The 23,122-nt window shown below is 47.4% G+C and overlaps 1 protein-coding gene across 2 annotated transcripts; it reads right to left on the reverse strand.

The window, feature by feature from the left end:
• Positions 1-1,859: 1,859 nt before the first annotated feature.
• NUFIP2 (nuclear FMR1 interacting protein 2) lies at positions 1,860-23,122 on the reverse strand. 2 transcript variants are annotated; one of them, XM_030962643.1, is made up of 5 exons: positions 22,885-23,122; positions 18,289-20,007; positions 10,667-10,699; positions 10,041-10,095; positions 1,860-9,434 (listed from the first exon to the last, which is right to left on the reverse strand). In XM_030962643.1, the coding sequence occupies exons 1-4, from the start codon at positions 23,066-23,068 to the stop codon at positions 10,043-10,045; spliced, it is 1,989 nt and encodes a 662-aa protein (XP_030818503.1). In that variant the 5' UTR covers positions 23,069-23,122; the 3' UTR covers positions 1,860-9,434; positions 10,041-10,042. The 2 variants fall into 2 exon arrangements, with proteins under 2 accessions (XP_030818503.1, XP_030818502.1); XM_030962642.1 differs by having other exon boundaries at positions 1,860-10,095.

The following is a 23,122-nucleotide window of genomic DNA, read 5'->3' on the forward strand; positions in this document are numbered from 1 at the left end:
GGTTCAGACACTCACTGCTGCACAGAAACCCTTGTTCATTTCCCTCCCAGCCCTCTCCTTCCCCTGACAAAGTAAAGGACAACTGGATCCATCCCACCTGAGTACACACAGCTCATGGGCTCTATGGCCAGCACTGCCAGGCCTTTAGGATCCAAACCCAGGCTGCTCCTTGAAAACGCAAAAAAGAAAGTCACACTGACACCCACAAACTTTAAAATTTTTATTCAACAATTTACATCACTTATTGTCTGTCTTAACGTATTCGATCTACACAAATTTATTTTTTTTTCCTGATAAAATAATAAAATTTGGATAAATTTTGAAGACCTGTTGGTGCAGAATAAACAAAATTTCAGGTAAGGTTGTTTTTTTTTTTTTTTTTTTTTTTTTTTTTTTTTAAACATTTAGTGTGAAGTATGACATCATTGGTAAAGATACATCATGCCATTACAGCTCATGGACATTACCTATCCTTACAGTCCGTGACATCACCCACACCAGCGCAAGGGGCTGCGCCAGACACAGCTACAGCAGGTTTTACACTAAACTCCTCTAGCCACCCTCTCACCACTGGGAAAACGCTTTTCCAGCTGGGCACACCGAGTGCATTCACCTAATCAGAAATTACCGGGGAGGGGAGAAGGAAACAAAGACTACCTTTACTGATCCGTGTGGTCTCACACTACAACATCGACACCAAAGAGGGGCTGCCCCTCTCCGCAGGTCAGAGGTAATTCAGCTCCTGAGCAGGTAGAGCACAACCCCTCGCAGCGATTTGAATACACACCAGGAACGAAATGAGAACTTATCGATGGGGAAGGGGGCAGGAGAGGAGACAGACCCCGCCCGGCTCTGCCTGCAGGGATCCCTCCAGCCCCAGCTCGCAGTCGAAGCGCGCGGTTGTGTTTTGCACCGCCCTTAACACTGAAATATTCAGGGAAGGGGGAGAGAGGGGCATCAGTCCCCCACAGTAAACAAGTTGAGGACCTTCAGAGGCTGTGAAGCCGCTGAAGGTGTGTAAGTACACGTGTGATGGTAGATAGAAAAGCAGCCCTGTTCTGTATGAAAAAAAGCTGTCAAGTTAGTACAAATTTCTGCCATGGCGAAGGGAACAGGAGGAGAAAGCTGTCAGGGTCCTTCTCCCGTCACAAAATCCCGACTCTCCCGCACACGGGCTCTGGGCTAAGCAACATGTTTCCAAAGGTGGTACCTGCAACCCAATGCACCTAATGCATGAAAACAAAACCAAAATAAAGCTCTCACCCCTGAGGCTGGAGGGAACCCAGACTCTGCTCCAGCCCTGCAGCGGGATAGTGAGGAACCCCGTCCCTCCTGCCTCACAGTGGGAATACACAGCAGTAGGATTCCTCTTGGTTCATTTTGTCATTAGAAGCCTCGAGTTTGCCCACGCCACTGGCCTGCAGCGCAGTGGACTGGTCTCCATCCCCTCCCCAAAGCTGCTTGGCGTGGGGGCTCCCTGTCCCCATGGGGACACCAGTGGGTGCCACCAGCACGCTCTCCCCGGAGACAAAAAGGGCACTGGTTCATCCGACAGCACAAAGTGTATCTGAAACACAAGCCAGCACACCCCGCGCCCTCTGATTCAATTACTAAAGTAGGCTCTTTAAAATAAAAAAATAATATATATATTTATATAGCTATACAGAGAGATACAGAGAAAGCAAAGGAGAGAGAAAGGCTACTAAAAAAATCAAGAAGCGCCAGTTTTCTGCTACAGCTGTCAGCAAAGAACTGTCACCTTACATCATACCCTCCGAGATGGTGAAGAGAATGGAGGCAATGACAGCACAGGAATGCAAAAGAGGGCAGATAAGTCACTTCTGGTAATGAGACACAAATTAAACTTTCAAAACATGTGCATAGCTTTATTCATCTGCTTCAAACTAACCTTATCACGGAGCTTCAGCGAAACCCGAGTGTGCAAAATGCATTTCTAAAAAATAATGCAAGCAAGCTTTCACATTAACTGTGGCAGAAGTACAGAAAGACTCGGACAGAATCATCACACGCTAGGGTGGGAGATGGAGAACCCAGAATTGCACAGCTTGGAGTTCTGAGTCACTGACTGCAAACACAAGCGTTTGGATTTCGTTAACTTCAAGCAAGGCGTGTTGACTTCTCCTTTACAAAAAAAATCTTGTAAACCCCACAGAAACAAGAACCACAACCTGGCAGGGAATAAATCCCCTGCATAATGGGATCATGGTGCCACAGAGAGCCTGAACTCCAGCAAAGCTGGTTCCAGACCTCAGCTTGTTTTGGCTCTGCAGGTGAACCGTGGCAATGCTGATTTTTTGTCCGCAGAAGAGCGAAGCAGCTTTTCCTTCTCTCCCTCCCACTCCCCTCCGAAGTCACAGGTGCCACTGCACAGGACATCATCCCCAAACTAAGACAGCCACTACACAGGCTGGAGTCCAGCTCTCATTTTGATCCCAGGGGTCACTGGGACACTAAGGAACCCTGTGGATGGGGAGTGGCCCTTGTGGCCACATCCCCAGCTCACACCCCTCCACCTCTCTCCAGAAAGACTAAGCACACATGCAAGGCACATTGAGTCAGATGTACACACACACACCTCGGTGTGCAAAAGAGCAAACGCTGTCTGAAAAAGAAAATACTAACTAAACAGGCAGAAAGCTCTGGCCTATGTATTTGTAGACTATTTTCCAGGCAGTTGTAATCCCCAAGTGTTTTTCCTACACGACTTTAGACCTTCCTTACTCTTACCCCACTTTGCAGAGAGGTACTTTATATTCCTAAAGGATCTTCTATAAATAGTCAAGTAGAATCCCTTTTTCCCCTCCAGTAAACTCCTCCTCCAGGGTACACATCCCCCACCATGGTCCAGGTATGACCCACAAAGAGAAGAGGTTCTGGACCTGCCTGTGCCTCACAGCAGCACCTTGATGCAGTGAGACCTCCTTCCACTGCTCCCTAAGCCTTTCACTGGCAGGTTTGGGCTGGCTGGAGGGCTTCACCTCACTTTTTCTTGGAAAACATCCAAGCCCAGGCACCGAGTGCTCCCCAGGTGGAGAAGGAGCTGGTGGGTCCCCAGCACTGGGATAAGGGCAGGACGGAGGCCATGCAATTCTTAATACTGCTGGTTAACTTCACATTGAGACAAAGCATTCAAAAGAGCTTTTTTTAGAGATGAGCAATTTCCTTCTATAGAGAAATTCAAATAGAAAACAAATATATTAAAACCAGAGATGAGACAAGAGCTGGCTGAGGTTTTTTCTACCTTACAAGTTACTCAGGCACCTTTCCTGCACCACCAGCCACGGAGGAAGGAGAAGTTGAAAACCTCAGGGATTTGCACTACCCTTCCAATAGCAGCTTGAGAAAAGGAAGGAGAGAAAAATAAAAAATAAAAAATAAAAAAGCACAGTGTTCTCTCAAGTTAAAGAGTTCTCCTTTGCTTGCGTTTGCATAGAAATTGCCATAGGTCAGCACCAAAATCAGGTCCACCCCTGTCCTACACCCCAGCTCCCCCAGTTCCTACACTCCCCCAGTCAGTGGCTGTGTTACAGGAGGGTTCAGCTATCTGCAGAGGAACTACATGGTCATGTTAAAAAAACAAAACAACAAAAACGAAAAACAAAAGTGCATCACACATTCTTGATTTTCAGGGTTACTTATAGCAGCAGCATCAGCATTAATCCAAGACAATGAACAGTTGTAGATTCGTTCTTAAATGCAGCAACACTTAATGAAATGTCTTCAGGGAAGGGCATAAGAGGGTCCTTCTCAAAATGAAATTTGACTATTCAATATGGACAAAAAGGAGATAAAACAAAAATTAAAGACACAACCTTATTTACATTAAAAAAAAACATTCTTGTTAAAATATCTTTACAACACCTAAGCAAAAAAATATGTATTTTAAGAATAAAGCAGGAACTCCTAAAGCAGTATCCATTTTTGGAACCCTTATTTAGCACCTGAGGAAAGACCAGTATGGAAAGCAGACAGGCTGGGGATTTTTTTGTTGTTTTTTTTTTTTTTTTTTTAAGAAAACTGTAAGTTGTATTTCTGCTAAATGTTCAGAAGTTCGCAGTACATAAGTTTCATACCACAGAAAGAAATGAGCAATTTTTTTTTCTTTGTTTTCTTCCTTCTAAAGATCTTCTACTCTTTAATAAGGCTGTAGAAAAGGGACACTGCTATCTTACAAAATGGCTTTAGAGCTCTGGACATGTTACATGAAGCTTTCTGATTAACAGTCAAGGTAAATCCAGCTCAGCATCCCCTGGTGAGGGCACAGGCAGGACTCTTGCTCCAGTCCCAGCACAGGGAATGGGCTCCTGCCCAGGACATGAGGGCACCACAGGGCTCTTTTACCTCCCCAGACATCCACAGCTCCAGTCTCCTGTTGCTTTAGAGGATCTTGGGCAGGACAGAGGAGCCAGCCTGACCCTGGGGTATAACATGTACTGGGCAAACCTCTAAAGCTCTGTAATCCTTGGAAGGCAGCACATGGAGATCTCCTTCCCACCAGCCCTGGTTCCTGCTTCCCAGCTGTGTGCTCTAGGGTTTTCCCAAATGGAAAAACACTCTGGTGGTGGCCAAAGCCAGGATTTCTCTGGCTTTCTTGGCTACTCCACCACACCAGCCCTTCTCCTGCCTTACACACCAGTGTGAAAACGTGCAGCAGCTTTGAAGTGGGTGAATCCTTGCTCTCTCCCCTCCCAACCTCAACCAGCTCCCTTGTAAACAGCCTCTCTAAGAAAAATCACAACTGATGGACGGACAGAAAAGTCTTCTAGGGATGAGAGGGCAAGACTCCTGAAAGCTTGGGACATCACAGCAATTTACTGAATCAAGATCAAAACCTGGACGCACAGGAAAACTACCGGCAGTTCTGGCTGTGAATGCCATCACTCCCATATGTCCCTGAGGTCACCCACTGGCCACTTGGGAAAGGACACTATGGTGTTATTGTAACACTGCCTTGAAGGTGAAAGCACTAATTACACACACAAGTGGGAGCACAACTTCCAGCTTTTTCTTTCCCTATTTTTTTCCTAGCAGGAAGCAATTTTCCTTTCCGTTTAGCTAGCTGGCTCACCCATCACCCACTCCCAGGTGCTGGACTCACTACCTAGTGAGAATTGGGTTTCTTTCCACATTTCAAAGAAGTTTAAAGAAGCAGCTATGAAAGGCAAAAAGTGGGATTTACTAGCTCAGAAAGGTTTGAAGTGGGTTAGTGACAGAATCCACACCCTGGAGCTACCCACTGGTCAAAGAGACAGGAGATTTCTACCAGGTTTCAAGGAGGATTGAGGTGGGTTTAAACTAAAACCAAATCCCAAGCAAAGCTTGAAAGCCATTGCTTTGCCAATCCACCAAATGGGTGGAGTGGGAGAGAGCACTGAAGGCCCCAAACCACTGTCATGGAGCAGTTGTTAAAGCACCTCTTGGAGCACACGAACACTCCATGATCCACCAAAAGCAAGCAGATCCCAAGCTGGATCTGGCTGGCACTACATGCTCCAGTCTCTATTACACAAGACCCTGTACAAGACACACCCAAAGGAACCTGCTGGCAGAGGAGAGGTGGGGAATGACCAGAAGAGAAAGGAGACAGCCCCTGCCTGTGCAGGAATCCTCACTCCAATAAACAGACAGCTTGGAAAGGGAACCAGAGGAAAGGGACTCACAACGGGAACAGAAACAAGAGAGAAGCCTTAACCTGAATTAGCATCTTCATAGCTAATAAAAAAATAGGTCATGATCTCACCCTTAGTGCTGCTTTCCAGTACTAGACATATTGAAGGGGTTTTGATTTAAAACTTTCTTTACTCAGTGTAATGCAAACAATGGCACAAATAAATACACGCTCGCTCTCCTTCCTCACAAGTGAGATGCTCGCACGCGCACCGCCGGCTCCTCGCCCCCACACACACCCTCGGGTGCACACCCAGGACAGGAGGCCTCTGCTCCCCTTCCCAGGCTGTATTTGGTTTATGCTACAGTACTAATACTCTGAGTCAAACAAAACAAAACAAAACATGAGACTTATCAGTAACACCTTATCGTTATTTCAATGTGCTAAATTAGTCACAGCTCAATTTCAGTTTGTTTTTTTTTTTTTTTTTTTTTTTTTTTTTATAAGTTTACACAAAAATAATCAGAAAACAGATTAAATCTTAAGATATTTTTAATAAGTGCTCAGTTAAGAATTGTGTGAGGACTTGGGGAGGACTGCAGACAGCAACAGGGTGAGTTACACAACAGCATGAGGAAGTTCCTTCCATGGTCCTGCCTGGCTCTAGGCAATAGTCTATCCCAGAAACACCAGGGAGCCGCAGCTACAGGAGCTCAGAGAGAGGAATTCCTAACTGCTTAGAGCTGAGCACACGCCGTGGAGCTCATGGAGACAGACAGACAGACATCTGAACAGAGGATGGGCAGAAATACAGCAGAGAAGGTGCTGCCGAGGGTGTTTCTGGATGGGTCCTGCTGGCGAGGCAAAGCCACAGAGATGAGCATCAGGGGGAATCCAGCCCAACCCATCGCTGAACCGAGCTCCTCTCAGCATTTCTTTCACTATTCAGGTGACAGACTGGACTAGGCCAAGATGACAGTCCTCAAATATTCAGCAAGACTCAGACCCTTCTAGAGGTGCAGGGCCAGTGCTGCTCAACTCCTGCATCGCCCCAAGCACAGACCAGGGGCAGGGGTACAGGACAGCACAGACCCAGGGAAGCAAAACAGGGTGGTTTTGTATTTTTTTCTTTCTTTTTTTTTTTAATGGAACCCAGCCCTTAAGGCGACAAGTGACTACACAAGGCAAATAAATACACAGCAGAGCCTTAAAGCCAGTAAAACAAACTGGAAACTTTTCTATTAGCCTTCAACTTTTTGAAAATAATAATAATTATAATAAAAAAGGAAAAAGAACATTTCTTCCACCTTCATTTTCCCAGCCCCACTATCCAGTTTGTTCAACACTTTAAAGCTCAGGAATGCCCCAGTTCTTCAGCAGTGGAGCTGGAGGCAATTCCAACTTTTGGCAAGCAGTTGGGAGACTCAACAGAATTAAAAATAGGAACGTTGGAGGACTAGATGTTGGGCACATCTGTAAACATGTTATGCATCTCAAAGTTACACACACCTGCAGAGGTGGTACAAGTTTATAGGTGAAACAGAACTATTTGCGACTGGCCAACCACACATTTCTGAACCTGGACTGATACAATACATGATGACTATATAGTATCACACTCAGTATTATACTATATAGCTCTGGATACATCAAATGGAGTAGGCAATCCATAGTCAAATGTTTAAGCGTGGCAGAAAGCGAGCGTCTTACACAAGGTACAGAATTTCAGTTTCATTGTCCCACCATGAACTCAAGTGTCTCATTCAGGAACAATCTTATTAAAAGTATAAAAACAATTAAAAAAAACACATGCTACATACTCCTACTAAAAAAAAAAAAAAAAAAGAAAGCTATAGAATCATAGAATATTCTGAGTTGGAAGAGACCCATCAGGATCGAGTCCAACTGCTGGCCCTGTGCAGGACACCCCAAGAATCCCACCCTGTGCCTGAAAGCATTGTCCAAACTCTTCTTGAAGTCAGACAGGTTTGGTGCTGTGACCACTTCCTTGGGGAGCCTGTTCCAGCGCTCAACCACCCTCTGGGTGAAGAACCTCTTCCTGCTATCCAACCTAACCCTCTCCTGACTCAGCTTCAGGCTACTCCCTCTCACTGGTCACAAGAGTGAAGAGATTGGTACCTGCCTCCCTGCTGCCCCTTGGGAGGATGTTCTCCCTTCAGTCTCCTCCTCTCCAGCTGAACAAACCAAGTGATCTCATAAGGCTTCCAGACCCTTCCCCATCCTCATGGCCTCCTTGGGATGCTCTCTAATAGGGGTTTTTCTAATGTTGTGGTGCCCAGAACTGCCCCAGGAACTCGAGGTGAGGCCAGAGCAGAACAGGACAGGTCCTGCTGGGCCATGGACCAGGAGCCCCAGCTCCCTTTCCATGGTGCTGCTCTCCAGCCTCCCAGTCCATCCAGGGCTGCCATCCCAGGTGCAGAATCTGACACTCACCCTTGTAAACTTCAGACAGTTGGTGATTGCCCATCTCTTAATTTGTTGAGGGCTCTCTGCCCTTGAGGGTGTCAAAAGTTCCTCACAGTTTAGTGTGTCAGCAAAATTAGTATCTCTTTGAGTCCTGAGCCCAGGTTGTTAATGAGATGTTGGGCTGAGGATGGAGCCCTGTGGGACCCTCTGGTGACTGGACAGCAGCCCCATGGCTTGATGGACAGATCTAAGCACAAAAGATATTCCAGAATTTTGGGTTTATCTATTCCTCCTAATGCCCCAGAGGGTCCAGTCTCATTTTAGGAGACACCAACTGCTGCTGCTTTGGAGAGCCAGGATTAGGCCACCAACACCCATGATGAGCACTGGGTACATGGGGAGCTGGGGCTGGCCAACAAACCCATTTCTGCTTTATTCATTTCTCACTCTTGCACTGGACCCTGTGAACTTTCCACCTTTAAAAAAAACCCAGAAAAACTACCCGACCCCCAGATGATTGGGACACATTACACAAGCTGCAATGGGACAGAGGGGTTACACAGCTGGAGCCTGCACTCTGCTCAGCCTTCCCTACCACTGCTAGGAAGCTTTCCTTTCCCTGGGATTATTTTTTTTTTATTTTTTTAAATTATTATTTTCATTCCTAAGTCCTCCATTTTTTTTGTAATAAAATATATTTTTATTAAGAGATAATTAGAAGCAGAGCCCGGAAATACACAGACTGCATTAAAATATAAAAGAGCATTTCCAAGGGGCAGGAAGCCCAGCCATTGGCATTCTATGGACAAATTGAAAAGGATTCAAATTCCCATTTTTTTCTTTTTTTTTAAACTTTTTTCATTTTTTTGTTATTTTGAAATTTTTTTAAGAGAAAAAATAATTCAAGAAGGGTGAAAGTTAGCAGAACTCAATTCCTCTTCAGTTTTCCAATGAAAATGGGAAAAAAATCCAGCACATTTAGTGTTAGGAGACAGACAGAGCAAATATGAAGCACCTACAGTTGAAAGCAGAAGATAGTTTTTTTTTGTCTTTTTTTCTTTTTTTTTCTTGCTCCCAGTAATACAATGGCATTAAACTGTGGGAACAGTGGGGTTTTTTTTTGTTGTTGTTTTTTTTTTCTCCATATTAAATGCCTAAACAGATTGCTTATTTTTCCATGTTGTCTTTTAAAATGAAATAACTCTTCAGTTGCAATAGTCCAACGTGTAACAGGAGCCAGGTCAACTGTGTGACTTCACCATGCATCCTAGAACTGCAGTATTACCATCTTTCCCTCAGCAGAATGATCCTTTTAAGACAATATCACCAGCATAGGATTGCTGCTTTACTCCTGGCAAAACATGCGGATTATAATTATCTGGAAGAAAAAAAAGAAACTCTGCAAACTTCAAGGCGTTTCTCCAGCATTCAATGGAAAACAAATCAGAAAAAAAAAAAAAGAAACCAAACAGGGGAGGCGGAAGGGAAAGAGGAGATGAAGGATGGTGATTCATCCTGATTTCCCTGTGATTAGTGTGTCACTACAGTCACAGAACAAGAAACAGAAACCTTGTCAAGTGGAAATGCCTCTCCAGTGGGTTGCTGTTGCCCATGCAGACGACAGCAGGAACTTTGAAACCGGGCTTGTAATTGAGTCTGTATTCCTTAATCGCTTGCATTCACTCTTTAAACAAAAACAAAACAAAACAAAAATGGAAAAAAAAAATATCTATTCAGTACCGGAGATTAAATAATCACGTGTGTAGTCTCGTTGAAATAAATTTTCAGATTCCTTAAGAAGTCTAATTACTTTCAGTTGCCATTTTTAAATAACTATATATATATTTGTATATATTATCCTGTGATTCTAGTTATGGTTCCTCTGCTGCACTGAAGATTTAGAAGGAGCATAAAAGCCTTTTTGTCCCCCACGAACAGCACAAATGCTGCAGAAAGGTTAGAACAGGCAGTCTTGTCTTGCTACCTTCATTGATCCGGGCGATCCATGGCTTCATCATAAGTGATTATCCTTTTGGGATCTGGAAAGAAAGCAGAATTCTAAGTTTTGGACAAGCTACTTTCACGCCCCGTGGCTGAAAATAAACACAAAGCATTGGCTGTTAACAGACTTTCCCTTTGGATGCCCCCCTCCTGCCAAGGCACCCCAAAGCCAGGCTGGCTCCCCCAGAGCAGAGCTGCTCCCCACAGCAGCACACAGGTCTCCACATACAGCTCTCCCCACACAGAATCTCCCTCAGGTAACTTGTGGGGATACATCAGAATTTAAAACTTATTATTGGATGCGACACCCAACACCAGAAATAGAAAGCAATTTTGTATACACATAAGGAAGAGTCATTAAATCTAATTTGACACTGGGTTTATTGCTCTTCTAGAGACTCTGCTTCACTCCAAGCAGCTCACCATTATAGCAAAGCTTTTTGTCCTGACTTTCAGTGATCTGAAACAGAGATAAATCCAGACTACAAACCACAGGAGCTGAAGAACTGAACCCAGGCATCTCCAGACACAGAGACAATCCACTCTCGTTCATCCCCCCTCCCAACAGACAGAGCCATTTGGTACATTTATCCCTTCCAACATCCTCACCTTGCTTCTGCAAATTCCAAACCGCTTCCATTTCTGTGGAGGCAAAAGGAGACCACTATTATTATGCAGATTGATGCTGCCATTAGAGACCACTCCAAACACACTTTAATTTTCCACGTGTGGCAGTTGTGCTGGGGCTTTCAAATAGAGCCAACCCCCTCCCACCAGGCAGCACAGCCCCAGCCCACAGGACAACACAAATTTGACATGAATAATCCAGCAATAAAAGGCAAAGGAATAGCTGCAACACGGTCTTAAGGGTCAGAGAGCCAAGCTGAGCATCAGAAATGTCATCACCATTCACCAGTCCTACATATCACAATCTAACTTCAGGCTTTACTACTCTGACTCCAACGCTGCTTTGCACATTACAGCCTCAACAAGGAGCCTGGAGAGATGATTTTTCCAAGTTGATGTTTAGTGAGTGTGAAATGAGAAGTGCTGGACACAGCGAGCTGCACATGGTTCACAGCATGCGTGTGCTGAGGCACCGGGCAAGGGCTGCTGTGAGAGCACCTCTGCAGAGCTGCTGCCAACACACTGTCCAGGAGCAAGGTGTGATGCTCCCCACACCTGGCTTGCAGGTCTTCCCACAGTTTACCTCTACAACACGTTTGTAGGCTAAAGACAAACCCTTCCCAGTTCTCCCTGAACATGCACATGCTTTTGTTTACCTAAGAAATAACAGCAAAGTTAAATGTTCTTTTCATTAACGCCGAGAAACAGAAGGCTCTTTTTTTAAAATATCCCCCTAACAAAGAAGCATCTTTAGAGAACCATTCAAAATAACTACTTTGAGCTGCTATCACGCTGGAATTTCATCAGCTAGAATATTTTTTAAGATGCTGACTGTGCCCAAGTTCAATAGACAAAATTATAGAAAATGGGTATTAGTCGGAACACAATCTTCCAAGAACCACTTTCGAGTCTCTTTTCTCTTTTGCCAGAAAGGGTGACAGGACCTTGGTAGAGGCTAGGAAAAGGGAATGGTGAGAGATTATCAGGCCACATGGCATGTGCAGTAAAGCACAAAACAAGGCAGTGAGTAAGCTAAGCAGCATAGAAAAGGAAGAAGAAAAAGCCCTACAAAACCCACGGCCTCAGCACGATGTGTGCCAAGTGTCACCTCCATCAATCGCCTCCCTTCTCCAACCCTTCATCTGTCCTTTGTCCCCTACAATCTCCAGCTCCCTGGGGCAGGAAATTGCATGCAAATAAATATTGCCAGCCCTCCTTGCACAATTAAGCCTTTTGTAAGGAAGGCCCTGACAAAATTTTACAAGGTCTGTTATTTTTGCGTCAGGATAGTAACAGCAAGACTTTGCACTTCTATTGGGGAGCCCTAAGTGCTTTGGGAACAGTAGCCAGCCTCTAACACCCCAGGGACAGGAGCAGGCTGGCGAGGGACTGCCTCCCTCATCTGCCAGATGCAGATTCCCCTGAAGTAAAATGAACCAGCTACTAAAATTACCTCCTGTGGAGTGAGTTTTCCATTCAGCGCAGTTTGATGCATCATTTCCTAACAGCTAAAGAACATCTCCCATTTTAACAGCTTTCCCCAAAGGCAGGGGACAGAAAACTACTCTCCAGTTGCTGGTTCCTGCACATTAGAGCAATGCTTGAGCATGAAATACGAGGCAGAGCTGAAGCACCACCCACCGCCACATCCCCATGCACAGACCATTGTCTTGTGCACCTCATTTGGCTTTAACTGCTCTGGACACAAGAATGTGAACTCCATGTATTAAGAGTATCGGACAATAAGACAAACAGATATACAGACATACAAACAAAGATACTCTTAAGAACATACCAAAAAACGACTAAGTTGACAAAACTCTGTTTTAAAAAAATCTAACAAACCTACAGCCTTTTCAGACTTCAGTTTCCCTTCTCCTTCAGAAAGGGAAGGTGGTGTAAAGTGTCCTGGACACCACAGACACCTGGACACACTGGCTGGCAAATGCTCAGCAGGACCAAGCTACAAAACCAAAGACCATCAGCAAACAATGCAATAACAGCTCTTACTAAATATCACCTGCCACCAGCAGAGCAAGGTCCTCCCCTCCACCTGGCAGCACAGGGACAGGGGACAGCACAGGTTAAAGCACACTGACCAAGTGAAACAACTTCACAAGGGAAAACTAAGTTCCAGGCTAACTGCAACACAAAACTAGGGGGAAAAGGGATTTTTTCAATCTTAAAATGGAATTGTATGATTTATTCTGCTTTACTTGGTAATACAGCTATGTTTTCCTGCCAGCTCAAGGCTGTGATCACCTGTGACTGACAAAAGGCACTGTGACAAATGCATGGCCACTGTCACAGGGTGACCAGGCAGCTCAGCAGAGCCACTGCTGCCAATGCCTGGCTCCAGCCAAGCAGAAGGAAAGACAGCCCCCAAGAACTGGGCGCGCAAGAAGCCCCAAGCCTGCTTTCAGTCCTCCTTCTCTGAGCTTAGAGCTCTTTTCTTGAGCCTCTTTTCCCTGGATAAAGCTTCCAGAGTGAGTTTAAGCAAAGGACTCCTACAGCTGCTCAGCCTGCATGAGAACAGGGGTATCCTCACCACCAGCCCCTGTCCAGTCTCTCAGATACTGTCCCAAAACTGCTGCTTTCCAAAGACCTGCCCAACAGGAGCCACCATTCCCAAAACCAGCAAACTTTCTCCTCAAGTGGACTCCAACCCAGCTGGAGAAAATGCCACCAACAAACCCTTGCACAACCCAGCATCAAAGCCAGCCCTGCTCCAAGGCAGGGGCAGAACTAGGTCACCTCCTGTGCCCCTTCCAACCTCTCCTGTACCAGGATATTTTTTTTACAATTAGCTGGCTTCTCCACAGCCCTCAAGCTGGTGGTTTGCTGAGGAACTGCCTGGGGCAGACAGTCCCAGCCACATCCACCTAAACCACTTTTTCTGGGGACTATCACTGAAACAAAGGGTCACTGGAGGAAAGCTTTGATGTCAGGAAAAGACTAAGGCACACTCTGGTGAATTGTGCTGGGATTCCTCATAGGTCAATAAACTTTACAGCAGGATTGGTACATAACCTTGGAGGGGAAAAAAGTGTTTCTGAAATAACTTGCTAAGACAGGCACTTTTACACACATTTTCCTTGCTAGAGAGGCAGCCCCTGCTAATAGAAGTGTCTGCACAATGCCATGCTACTACTTCACTGCCCTTATAAATCCCAAAATTGTCCCTAAAATACAACAGTAAAGAAATAACAAGAAGGAACCATTTTTGTCTGATGTTTGCTGTTTGTATCTGCAGGACAATGATGAAGTATAGGGATTGCCCTGGAAACAAAGCAAAGAATAAGTATTCCATGCTGTGGAGACACATGGCTGTACAGCATACACTGTACTCATCCTGACAACTGGAAAGAGCACGGACTGGAAGGAGAATCCAATCAGCTTTTGCCCCACAGCTCAAGCCCCACAAGGCCATAACCAACAGAGCGAGCTCTAACCCCTTCCCACCTCGGGGGGATGGGAAACCAAGGCTTTTTTTCCCCCCTTCTCCTGATGTAAAGGATGAAAATTGCTGAATTCACAGCTCTGCTATTTCTTCTGACCCAGTTCACCATTCCGGCTAACGCCACTCCTGGCTGGCCCATGCTGCCTTGCTCTATTTTCCATGCTGCTCTCCTGCTTCTTCATGCAAACAGAGATGCTGCTGCTGCTGCAACTGAGGTGCTGAGAAGGGACAAAGCAGCAGCACAGGCAGAAATTCAGGGGCAAGAACAAGGGAAACCCTGCAGTTCCCTCTCTTCCACCCATGTGGTCTCCGCTGCTGTGCAGCTGAGCTGGAGGCCTCAATTATTTGCTTTTTAGCTCAGGACAAGCAAATGATTGAGCTTCCCACCATAAAGCTTGCCATCTAGAGCTCAGTGTCAGTGACAGCCTGGCCTGGAAGACTGCAATTGCCTGAACATGACAAAATTCTCCAAAGTGTTGACAATTATTCTGATATTAAGTGCTTCATCCAGCTGTCTTTAAAAAGAAGGACTAAAGCAGTAAGAAGATGCTGGTTTCGATGCAAGCAAAGCTGACATACACTCAGCCTCCTTATCTGAAGGACCAAAATATCTGTAAGAATCAGTTTTACCTCAAAAAGATAAGGATTTTGGCAATGCCACACCAAGGCAGAAGTTCAACTTCTAACCTAGACAGGGGACAATGACTTGAAATGAGAGCACTGCTCCTTCCTGGGCTTTCCAGTCTCCCATGTGAAGCCCATCCCTGTCTCCAAGCACATCCAGAGCAGGCCCACCAGTGCTGAGCTACATCAGATCTCCCGTGGTAAATCAGATCTGTCACTTGTGAGCGTTTCAAGGCACCACCACAAACTGCAGGCAGCACGGGCTGTCAGTGGAGGCAGCCACATTGAAGGATCGTGTTTTACACTCAGGCAGATCAGATGATCAAGGGAGTCTTTCTGCCCTTTAAACAGAGGGGGAAAACAAAGAAAGAAGCAAGGCATGAAGCAGGGGTACAATGAAACCAACAGGAAAAGCTTCCCAGAAGAACAAGAGAGGGCATCATCATCCTTGCCTGAATGTTCCCAGTGCTCTGACTTCTGGAGAAAAAGCAGTCAGGGTACAGGGAAAGGAACACAGGAATCCTGCACCAGGAGCTCGCTGTGCTCTGCAGCCACCCAGCCCTGCCAGCACTCAGGGACACTGTGGTGAGTTACAGGAGCACTGTACCAGAGCCAGCTCTCCCTGGGTGCCACCTCCTCCATCCATCTTTCCACAAGGAAGCTGTGAAGCAATTACAGTTTTTAATGTCCTGTGCAGTTGCTGGGCAAACCACGCACGGGAAAGCCTGGTTTGCTGGAACAAAGCTACTGAGTAAGCTGGAGGCTTTCCCAGAGAAATTTACAGTCCAGGATGAGGATCCACACAACCTGGTCACAATAGCAGGCACAAATAGTGCAAGAAAGAGTGTGCACATTTGAGACATTCAAAGCACTGCAACCACTCACAGCTCGTTCTTCTCTGCAACCCCCAGAGCTTCATCCTTGCACTAAAACACTGCACATGGAGCTCAGGGTAGGGAACACACCAGGACACCAGAGTGCTCCACACTCACCCCTGTCCTTGTCCTGTGATCGTTTCTCTTTGTGTTCATAACCCCAAGGGCAGGGCAGATGCAAAGATCAAACTACCGAGACTTTGCTCAACAGCAAACAGATCAATCTGAGAGGGAGAAGTTCACGAGATTCTCAAAATCAAAACCAAACAGTCTGAGTGCCCGGAATGCCCTAACACCGACCCAGGCAAACCCACAGGCTCTCCCCAGCAAGGAGGAAAAGGCAAATCGTGAAAAGGAACCGAGTGAAATCGCTCTTTTCCTACTGCAGAGGAACTGGCTGGCTTGGAGCTGGACCTCAGGAAAAGAGCCCAAGATAAACGGAGAGCACAGTGTGGGAATTAACCCCCGCACTGCTGTCCTGCAAACACACCCCACGGTTCTGCTTTTGAGGCATTTCACAGCACACGGTGGGCTCTGCTGCAGGACCACGGCCATTAAGAGAGGACAGGAGGCACCTTCCCTCCAAATATCCCTTAACCCATCTCGCCCCAAGGATGAAATGCAACACCCACCACCACTACGAAAGTACTAGGACCTGGCCTGATCTCTTGCTTTGTAAAGCTTTTGACCACTAAATAGGAGAAAGACAAGCCCAAGGTGTTTGGAGCACCCCATCACTGCATTAATGACAATGCTGATTAGAAACAGCCATCATCTTTTACCCCTAAGTAACACCCTGATGGCACATACATAACGTGAAAAAGAAATTAGCAGAGCTGAGTGCTGGGGCAGGATCGGGTATCCCCAGGCCATCATGAGGAGGTTTGCTCTGGATGCTCAAAGCAAGACCATTCACATGCAGAAGAAGAGCAGAGAACAGTATTTTAACGGGTGCTTTAAGTGGCCATTCTTGCCAACAAATGTAATTAACTCCTGTGTTTAGAAGAGCTCAACGCAGCCAGGCTTTGAAGTTAACACCTCCTTGAGAGGACAGGGGATGGGAGTGTTCTTTATTTTCCTGTTGTTCCTATTGTTTCACTGAGGTCTGCCTTTCACAGCAAGTGAGAATGGGAGAGCTGATGAGCCTCGCTGGCAGCACAATTGCTGCTCCACAAGTTCAGGCTGGTAACAGAGAGGCAAACAGAAGTCTAGGGAATATTTAAAAAATTAAGAAAAGATCACTGAGGATTCTCTTCCATGTTGTGCTTTCTGATGGGAAGCTGGGATTTAAACTGCAAGCAGGCACAATAAAACGAGACTAGGAAGCCTGCTTTAATGCTGGAATAAACTGAGCAGAAGGGAGAGGACCCAGATAAAATCAATTGATGAACACTGTTCTCAAGAATACTAGAGCTTGAAATGTTAACATCTTGAAAGGGAGATGACCTGGAAAAAATATTTGGAGTTATTATTTTTAAATGACTGGGCTTGTTACTGTTACAGGAAGGCATTCGAGTTTATGCCATACAGAGTCTGTGAAGTGGTAATTCAAGAACTTTGCAGAGGGTGAAAAGAGCAAATTTGCCAAAGCTAAGCAGCCACCCTCTGCAGAGGGGAGCAAGACATTATCCCTATGTGCATGTGGAATACTGAACAAAAAAAGCATGATCGCCTTGCTCCTTTCAGGGTAGAGGGGTGCAGGGAGAGGGAAGGGGGGTCAGAAAAAGGAACTGCCCCAGTGTTGGTCAAGAGCGAGTAATTAACACTGTGACAAAAGGGAACACCCAACCAGGCTCCTGCTAACACTGAGCCGGCACCAAAAGCCAAAAACTGCCTCAAGTGCTCAGAGCTTCTGGGGCTGAGACTAAGGCAGAAAGCAAGCCATGCCACAGGCTTCCCTCTCTTCGTTCCCATTTTAAAGGGTCTGTATCGTGTTTGAGTCATTTCAATCTCAAAAAAAAAAACAACCCAGGAAAAAAGGGAGCTAGACTACAAAGGACTCCATGAAAGCAATAAAATCATCTGAAAGATGTGGCCTACAAAGACAAGGAGAGAATTCAATCTGCAGCTCACAGAGGAGCTGATAAGAAAAGATTGGTCTTGCTGTTGCCATAATACTCAGGGGCAGGGAAAAAGTGTGTGTGGGGCACACTTAAAAAAATAAATCACACCTACAGTCGTAGGAATAATTTCTTCTTCCTTCAAAGCCATGATTTCATGGTCTGATCTGCCCAGGGGAGAAGCTGCAACACTTTGGTGGCAGAGGTGTGAGTACAGACTATGAAGCCTTCACAGGGAAGAATATCACCTGGTACAGCTGGAACAGAGCAGCTGAAACCACACATTTAACTCCTTCCAATGCTCAGCGGCTTAGAGGACCTGCTAAGTATCATCTCTCTCAACATCACTCATGCTTGTCCGCGGGAACAGGGAAACAAATACCTCTTAACATTAATTAAACAACCCTTTGAGTAACTTCCCCAGACCGTTATTGCCATGAGAGGATATGCAAGCAAAGAAAAGGGTCGTTTTTAAAACAATTAGAATTGCTGGAAGGAACATACCATGTTAGAATATTGCACGTCTGAAAATAAAAGAAAAAAAAAAAGAAGAGAACGCCCTTAGGCAGCAAGTGAAGCCATTACCTTTAGTGTGATATAGAATAGCAGCCCTCAGGTCAAAAGAACCCCAGCTATCTTTCCTTTCTAGGCCTCTCTGGTACCTCTGTTCTTTGGCGGAGGCTAGCAAATTGTTCGTAGGAGAGGCCAGAGGATTCTCTACTTCATAGTCTTTTGAAAGAAACACTAAAGCACCTTGGCTACCGGTGTCTGCCTTTTGTAGGTCACCCGTGTGATGCGACTCCAAAGCTAAGACACCACCCTCAACAGCAGTCCCAGGCTTAAGAACAGCACTAAGAATTTGAGGGCTAGTCCGTTTATCCAGCTCATAAGCCTTAGGAAACACAGGTTGTTCAGTTCCTGAGGGAATGATTTCAGGACACTGTGAAACCAAAGTGGCAGGATATTCCCCTTGAAATGTCACTTCCATTAACTGATTATCCGCAGATTTCCCCACAACGGTTTCAGGTCCAGCACTGGGCTCGTTTATGAAAGACAAGCCCCACTGATTCTGGAAGATATCCCCCAGGTTCTGCTGATTCGTCTGTGAAGGGAAATCGACTTGTGTTGTCCCCAGGAGCACAGTTTGCATATTTGAAGGGTAGATAAAAAGGCCAGATTTCTTTTGTTCGAGGGCTGTCGAAGTTGTACTCATGTCCTGGGGTACAGGCTCAGAGGAGGAGGAGGAGGTCGATGGTACAGTACTAGCAGCAGTGGAGAGCAGTGGCTGGGCCCCTGGGGAATACACACTTCCATCAGTCCCAGCAAGGATTGGCCCGTTGGAGAAGCTGGCAGAGGTGACAGATTTCATAGCAGACATGGGGACTTGGGACAGTCGACTTGATGTCTGGGCTTGAGTTTCCCCAGCAGATGATGAAGATGATGAGGATGACGTGGACGGGGTTTGAGCTGCTTTGTTGAGGTTTTCTTTAACTTTACTTGCATAACTAATTTTGGGAACAATTTTAGCACTGCTATTGTCCACTGGAAAAACTGGGGGTGGTTTAAATAAGGTCCATGAGTCCTCTTTAGACGTAGCCGACGATGCGTGCTTCCCTTTGGGCCGGTCATCAAACTTCTTGCTGCTAATCCCAGGTTTGGCATCAGAGTTTTTCCGTGGTACATCCCCGAGCCCAGGCTTTCCCCTGCCTGCTCCACCAGCCCCAGCCTCATATTTCCAAACAGGCTTAGTATTTTCAATTCGGTTCCCCTTTTGTTCACTATAATCAGGCTTGAAACTCTCAAGTTCCTGTTTCAAGGTTGGTGCGCTGACCTCCTGCTGCATTATTTTGTCCTGTACTAGATTCAAGTTCTCACAACCCTTGGCACTGTTGCGCCTGCCTTTCCTTTTTTTAGGTGTAGTATATCCACTCTCAGAGCCACTGCCATCGTTGTCAGCCCCTTTGCCTACGTAGCCATTTGTGATGTAGCTGGAATTATTGGTCACCACGCCGTTTGGAATAGACACTCCCTCTGGCTTGTCTGAGGACTGGTTTTCTCTGTGTTTGTTTTCGTAGGACTTCTCATTCTTTTTGTCCATGCTATTTTTCTGAATGAAGTTCTTGGTTTTGATTCCAGCTTTCCCCAAAGCACCGGCCTTCACAGTCTGCTTTGGGGTGACATTAGGGTCTACGAGCTGCTGGCTGCCATTGGGTACCCTGGATCCTGGGGCGGTGGCTTCATCAGAGCATAGGCCCTTCAGTGACACTTCTCGTTCTCCTGCGTTACCATTCAGCTCTCCGTAGCCTAGAGGGAAGCCAAAAACAGCAAAAGGCAAGAATTAGAATGTGTAATGTTAGACTTGTCATTGCAGAAAGCTGCAGTCAGCCCCAAACATATCCGGTTTCCTCAGGCAGACATTTTAAAATAGGAAAATATCTAGTCTCTGAGGTAAAGCTGCATAAATTCATTTGCTGGAATGCACAGCAAGAAGGGTTAAAGTAGGAAGGACCAGCCACGACTGCCTCCCGCATAACTGAGTGACATACAGATAACATAACAAAGCAAAAGAAAATACAGATACTACGCCAGGAAAATATACTGTACTGAAGATCACTGGCAAGCTGGAAAGCTATTTCATCAGCTACTATTTCCAGGTCACAGAGAGGAAAAAATTAATTCCCAGGATGCTTCAAGACAGCGGGATCCACTGCCTTTGTGACAAGATCTGTAGAGGTTCAGGATACACACTGTGAACAAGGGACAACTCCTACCATCTCCATCAGCTCCTGGGCCTGCAACAGCAGCAGTCCTCCTTCCCACCCTCTTCCCAAATGCCATCTCAGTAAAGGAGTGGGGAAAAAAACCTGCAGTACTTCCAAAAGGACACGTGCAAGTCCAGCTGGAAGATGGAAGGAAGAAAATGTGGCCACATCTCCTCACTGCGTTTCAGGATAGTGACCAGCACCTCCCTACACACGCTCCTGAGCACTGAAAAGGTGGCAGAACTAAGAAATGCAGCCCTGCAAGGGCCCTTCTGCTGCCACCAGCAGTGGGTCTCTTCCCCAATAAAAAATTTGTATTTCTCATACCCAGGAGAGCTGGTATGAGCCTGAGACCCAAGAAATAAAGCACTTGCTAGGGGTTTCAACTCATAAAACCATGAGATTGTGCTGTAGATTGAGCTTTACTCTTCCCTTCTGAAGTTCACTTCCAGGTCCCATGGTCCTGGGAGCGCAATTCAAGCAGAGCTGGAAGCCCAGGACAGTCCACACTGAACCAACCCCAACTTCCTCTTTTGCTTTTTCCTTTTTAAACACCTCTGGCCAGAGGCCTGCTGCTTTCGAGGACCCTGGCTAAAGCCCCAAGAGAAGCCCTGGAGCCCCAGTGGGGACGGGGAGAGCACACCGTGCCTTGCTCCACAAAGACGCTCCAGCTGCACAGGGATCCCTCCTGCAGCCGCTGCTCCTCTGACTCATCCGCCCTCCTTCCCCAGGCTGGGGAGCCTCACATCCCCCACAGCCACTGACCCACCTAAGGCTCCATCTGCAGCCACGGTGGCACCGAGTCAGCACAGAGAGGGAGTCCCTCAACAACTGGAGCGGGCAAAACTCCAGCTTGGAAGAAGAATGTTTTTGTTGTTGCTGATGTTGTTGAAATTAACTGCTGTAACTAAAAAATCATTGTTACCCTCACATCCTGGAGCCTCAGATGTCTGGCAGATGTAACAGCTCAAGTTCTGTGCAAGTCGGGAACACAAGAATCCTTGTAGGAATCTTTACAGAAATTCCACAACTGAGTTTGCCGAGGGGGATCAAAAAGGATTTTACTACATGGAAGTATCTGTAACCACCACAACTTCCACTATAACTTTCAAATATGTTGTTGAGAAAGTTAACCATAAATACTTCACCCCAGAGAGAACTAGAACGGTGGGATCCTCTAAAATGAAGTATTTCAGAATAGCATGAAGAGGAAGCCCTCTCAAGAGCAGTGTTACAGCTGACCTTGTATGACTCAAGACTTCTGACACCACTTGTTAATGAAACAAAACAATAAGAGTGGTCATAAGACCATTGCAGATGAGGAGTGAAAGAATAAAACGAAGAACAAAATCCATTTCAGTAAGTCAGTGTGTCAGCAGTTTCTAGTTCCAATTCTCAAGCATTCACAGCTCAGCTGCCTGAGTTTTCTCCAAATCAACATTTGGCACAGCTGGCCTTGGCCTGGACACGGAGGTGCAGCAACCAAAATTTAGGGGAGAGGAAAAAAACCAGGACGGTAAGAAGAACAGGTGAAGAGGATATGGCAAGCTCATAAACCGTTTCAGAGCTGGGAAGGGAGGGGTGCCAGCCTAGGCACACATTAAAACCCTGGGCACGCTGCAAACAGTGAAATGACTTCTCAACTTATTTTTGCTCGGTAACTTATTTTAGCGTGTGCCCGATCAGGTCCTTCCCTGCCTGCCCAGGCTGCACATGGGGCACTGCCGACCCCGCTCTGCTGCTACCAGGCCCCCTCCCACCTCGTTATGTAAAAGGAAAATTCAAGGGAAGGAAAAAAAAAAAAATGTACGCGGCACTCCGGCCGGCTGGCGGCCACGCACTCGCCGTGACCCCGCAGAAACCCCCCCAGAGGGATTGCTGGAGCCGCGGAGCCCCCCAGGAACGCGGCGGGGGCTCCGGCCCTGCCCGGGATCGGCTCCCCCCGCGCCGCTGACCGGCCACCGCCTCTGCGGCGCTGCCGCCCGGCCAGCGGCGGCTCGGCACGGCCCGGGGGCCGCAGCCCCGGCCCCGGCAGGGACGAGGCGGCCGAGCGCCCTGGGCCGGGCAGGGCCGCGCCGCCTCCCGCCGCCGCCGGCGGGGCCGGTCCCCCTCCGCCTGCTCTGACTCATTGATCCTGGCGCTCATCAATCGCTCACCGCCCCCCGCGCCCCCCCGCGCCCCCGGGGCCCGGCCGGCGGGGGCAGCGCGGCCCGGCCCCACGTGCCGGCGGGCGGCGGTGCCGGCGGGCCCGCGGCTCCCGCAGCCCCAACATGGCGGACAGGAAGCGGCCCCAGCGCGGCGGAGAAGCTTCGAGCCGGGCCGGGGGAGGCGGCGGCGGAGGAGGAGGAGGAGGGAGAGAAGGGGGGCCCCACCGCCGCCCCGCGAAGGTCACAGGCCCCGTCCCGCTGCCCGCTCCAACCTGGTCTCCGCTTCGGCGCCTCCGTGTGCTGCGGGCCGCCGTGCTTGTGCTCGTGGCGGAGCGGCGGCTTAGGCTGGGCTCGGCCGTCGGGCGGTGGCAGGTAGGCGCTCTGCGGGTGGTGGTGGTGGTGCCCGTAGTAGTAATAGTGGTGGTGGTGATGGTGGTGGTGGGGCTGCTCCTCCATGGGGGGCGGCTGACGGGGCCGGGCCGGGCTGGGCGCTCGCTGCTGGGCCGTGCG

This window comes from Camarhynchus parvulus, chromosome 19 (genome assembly GCF_901933205.1).
Source record: "Camarhynchus parvulus chromosome 19, STF_HiC, whole genome shotgun sequence".
Taxonomy (NCBI): Eukaryota; Metazoa; Chordata; class Aves; order Passeriformes; family Thraupidae; genus Camarhynchus; species Camarhynchus parvulus.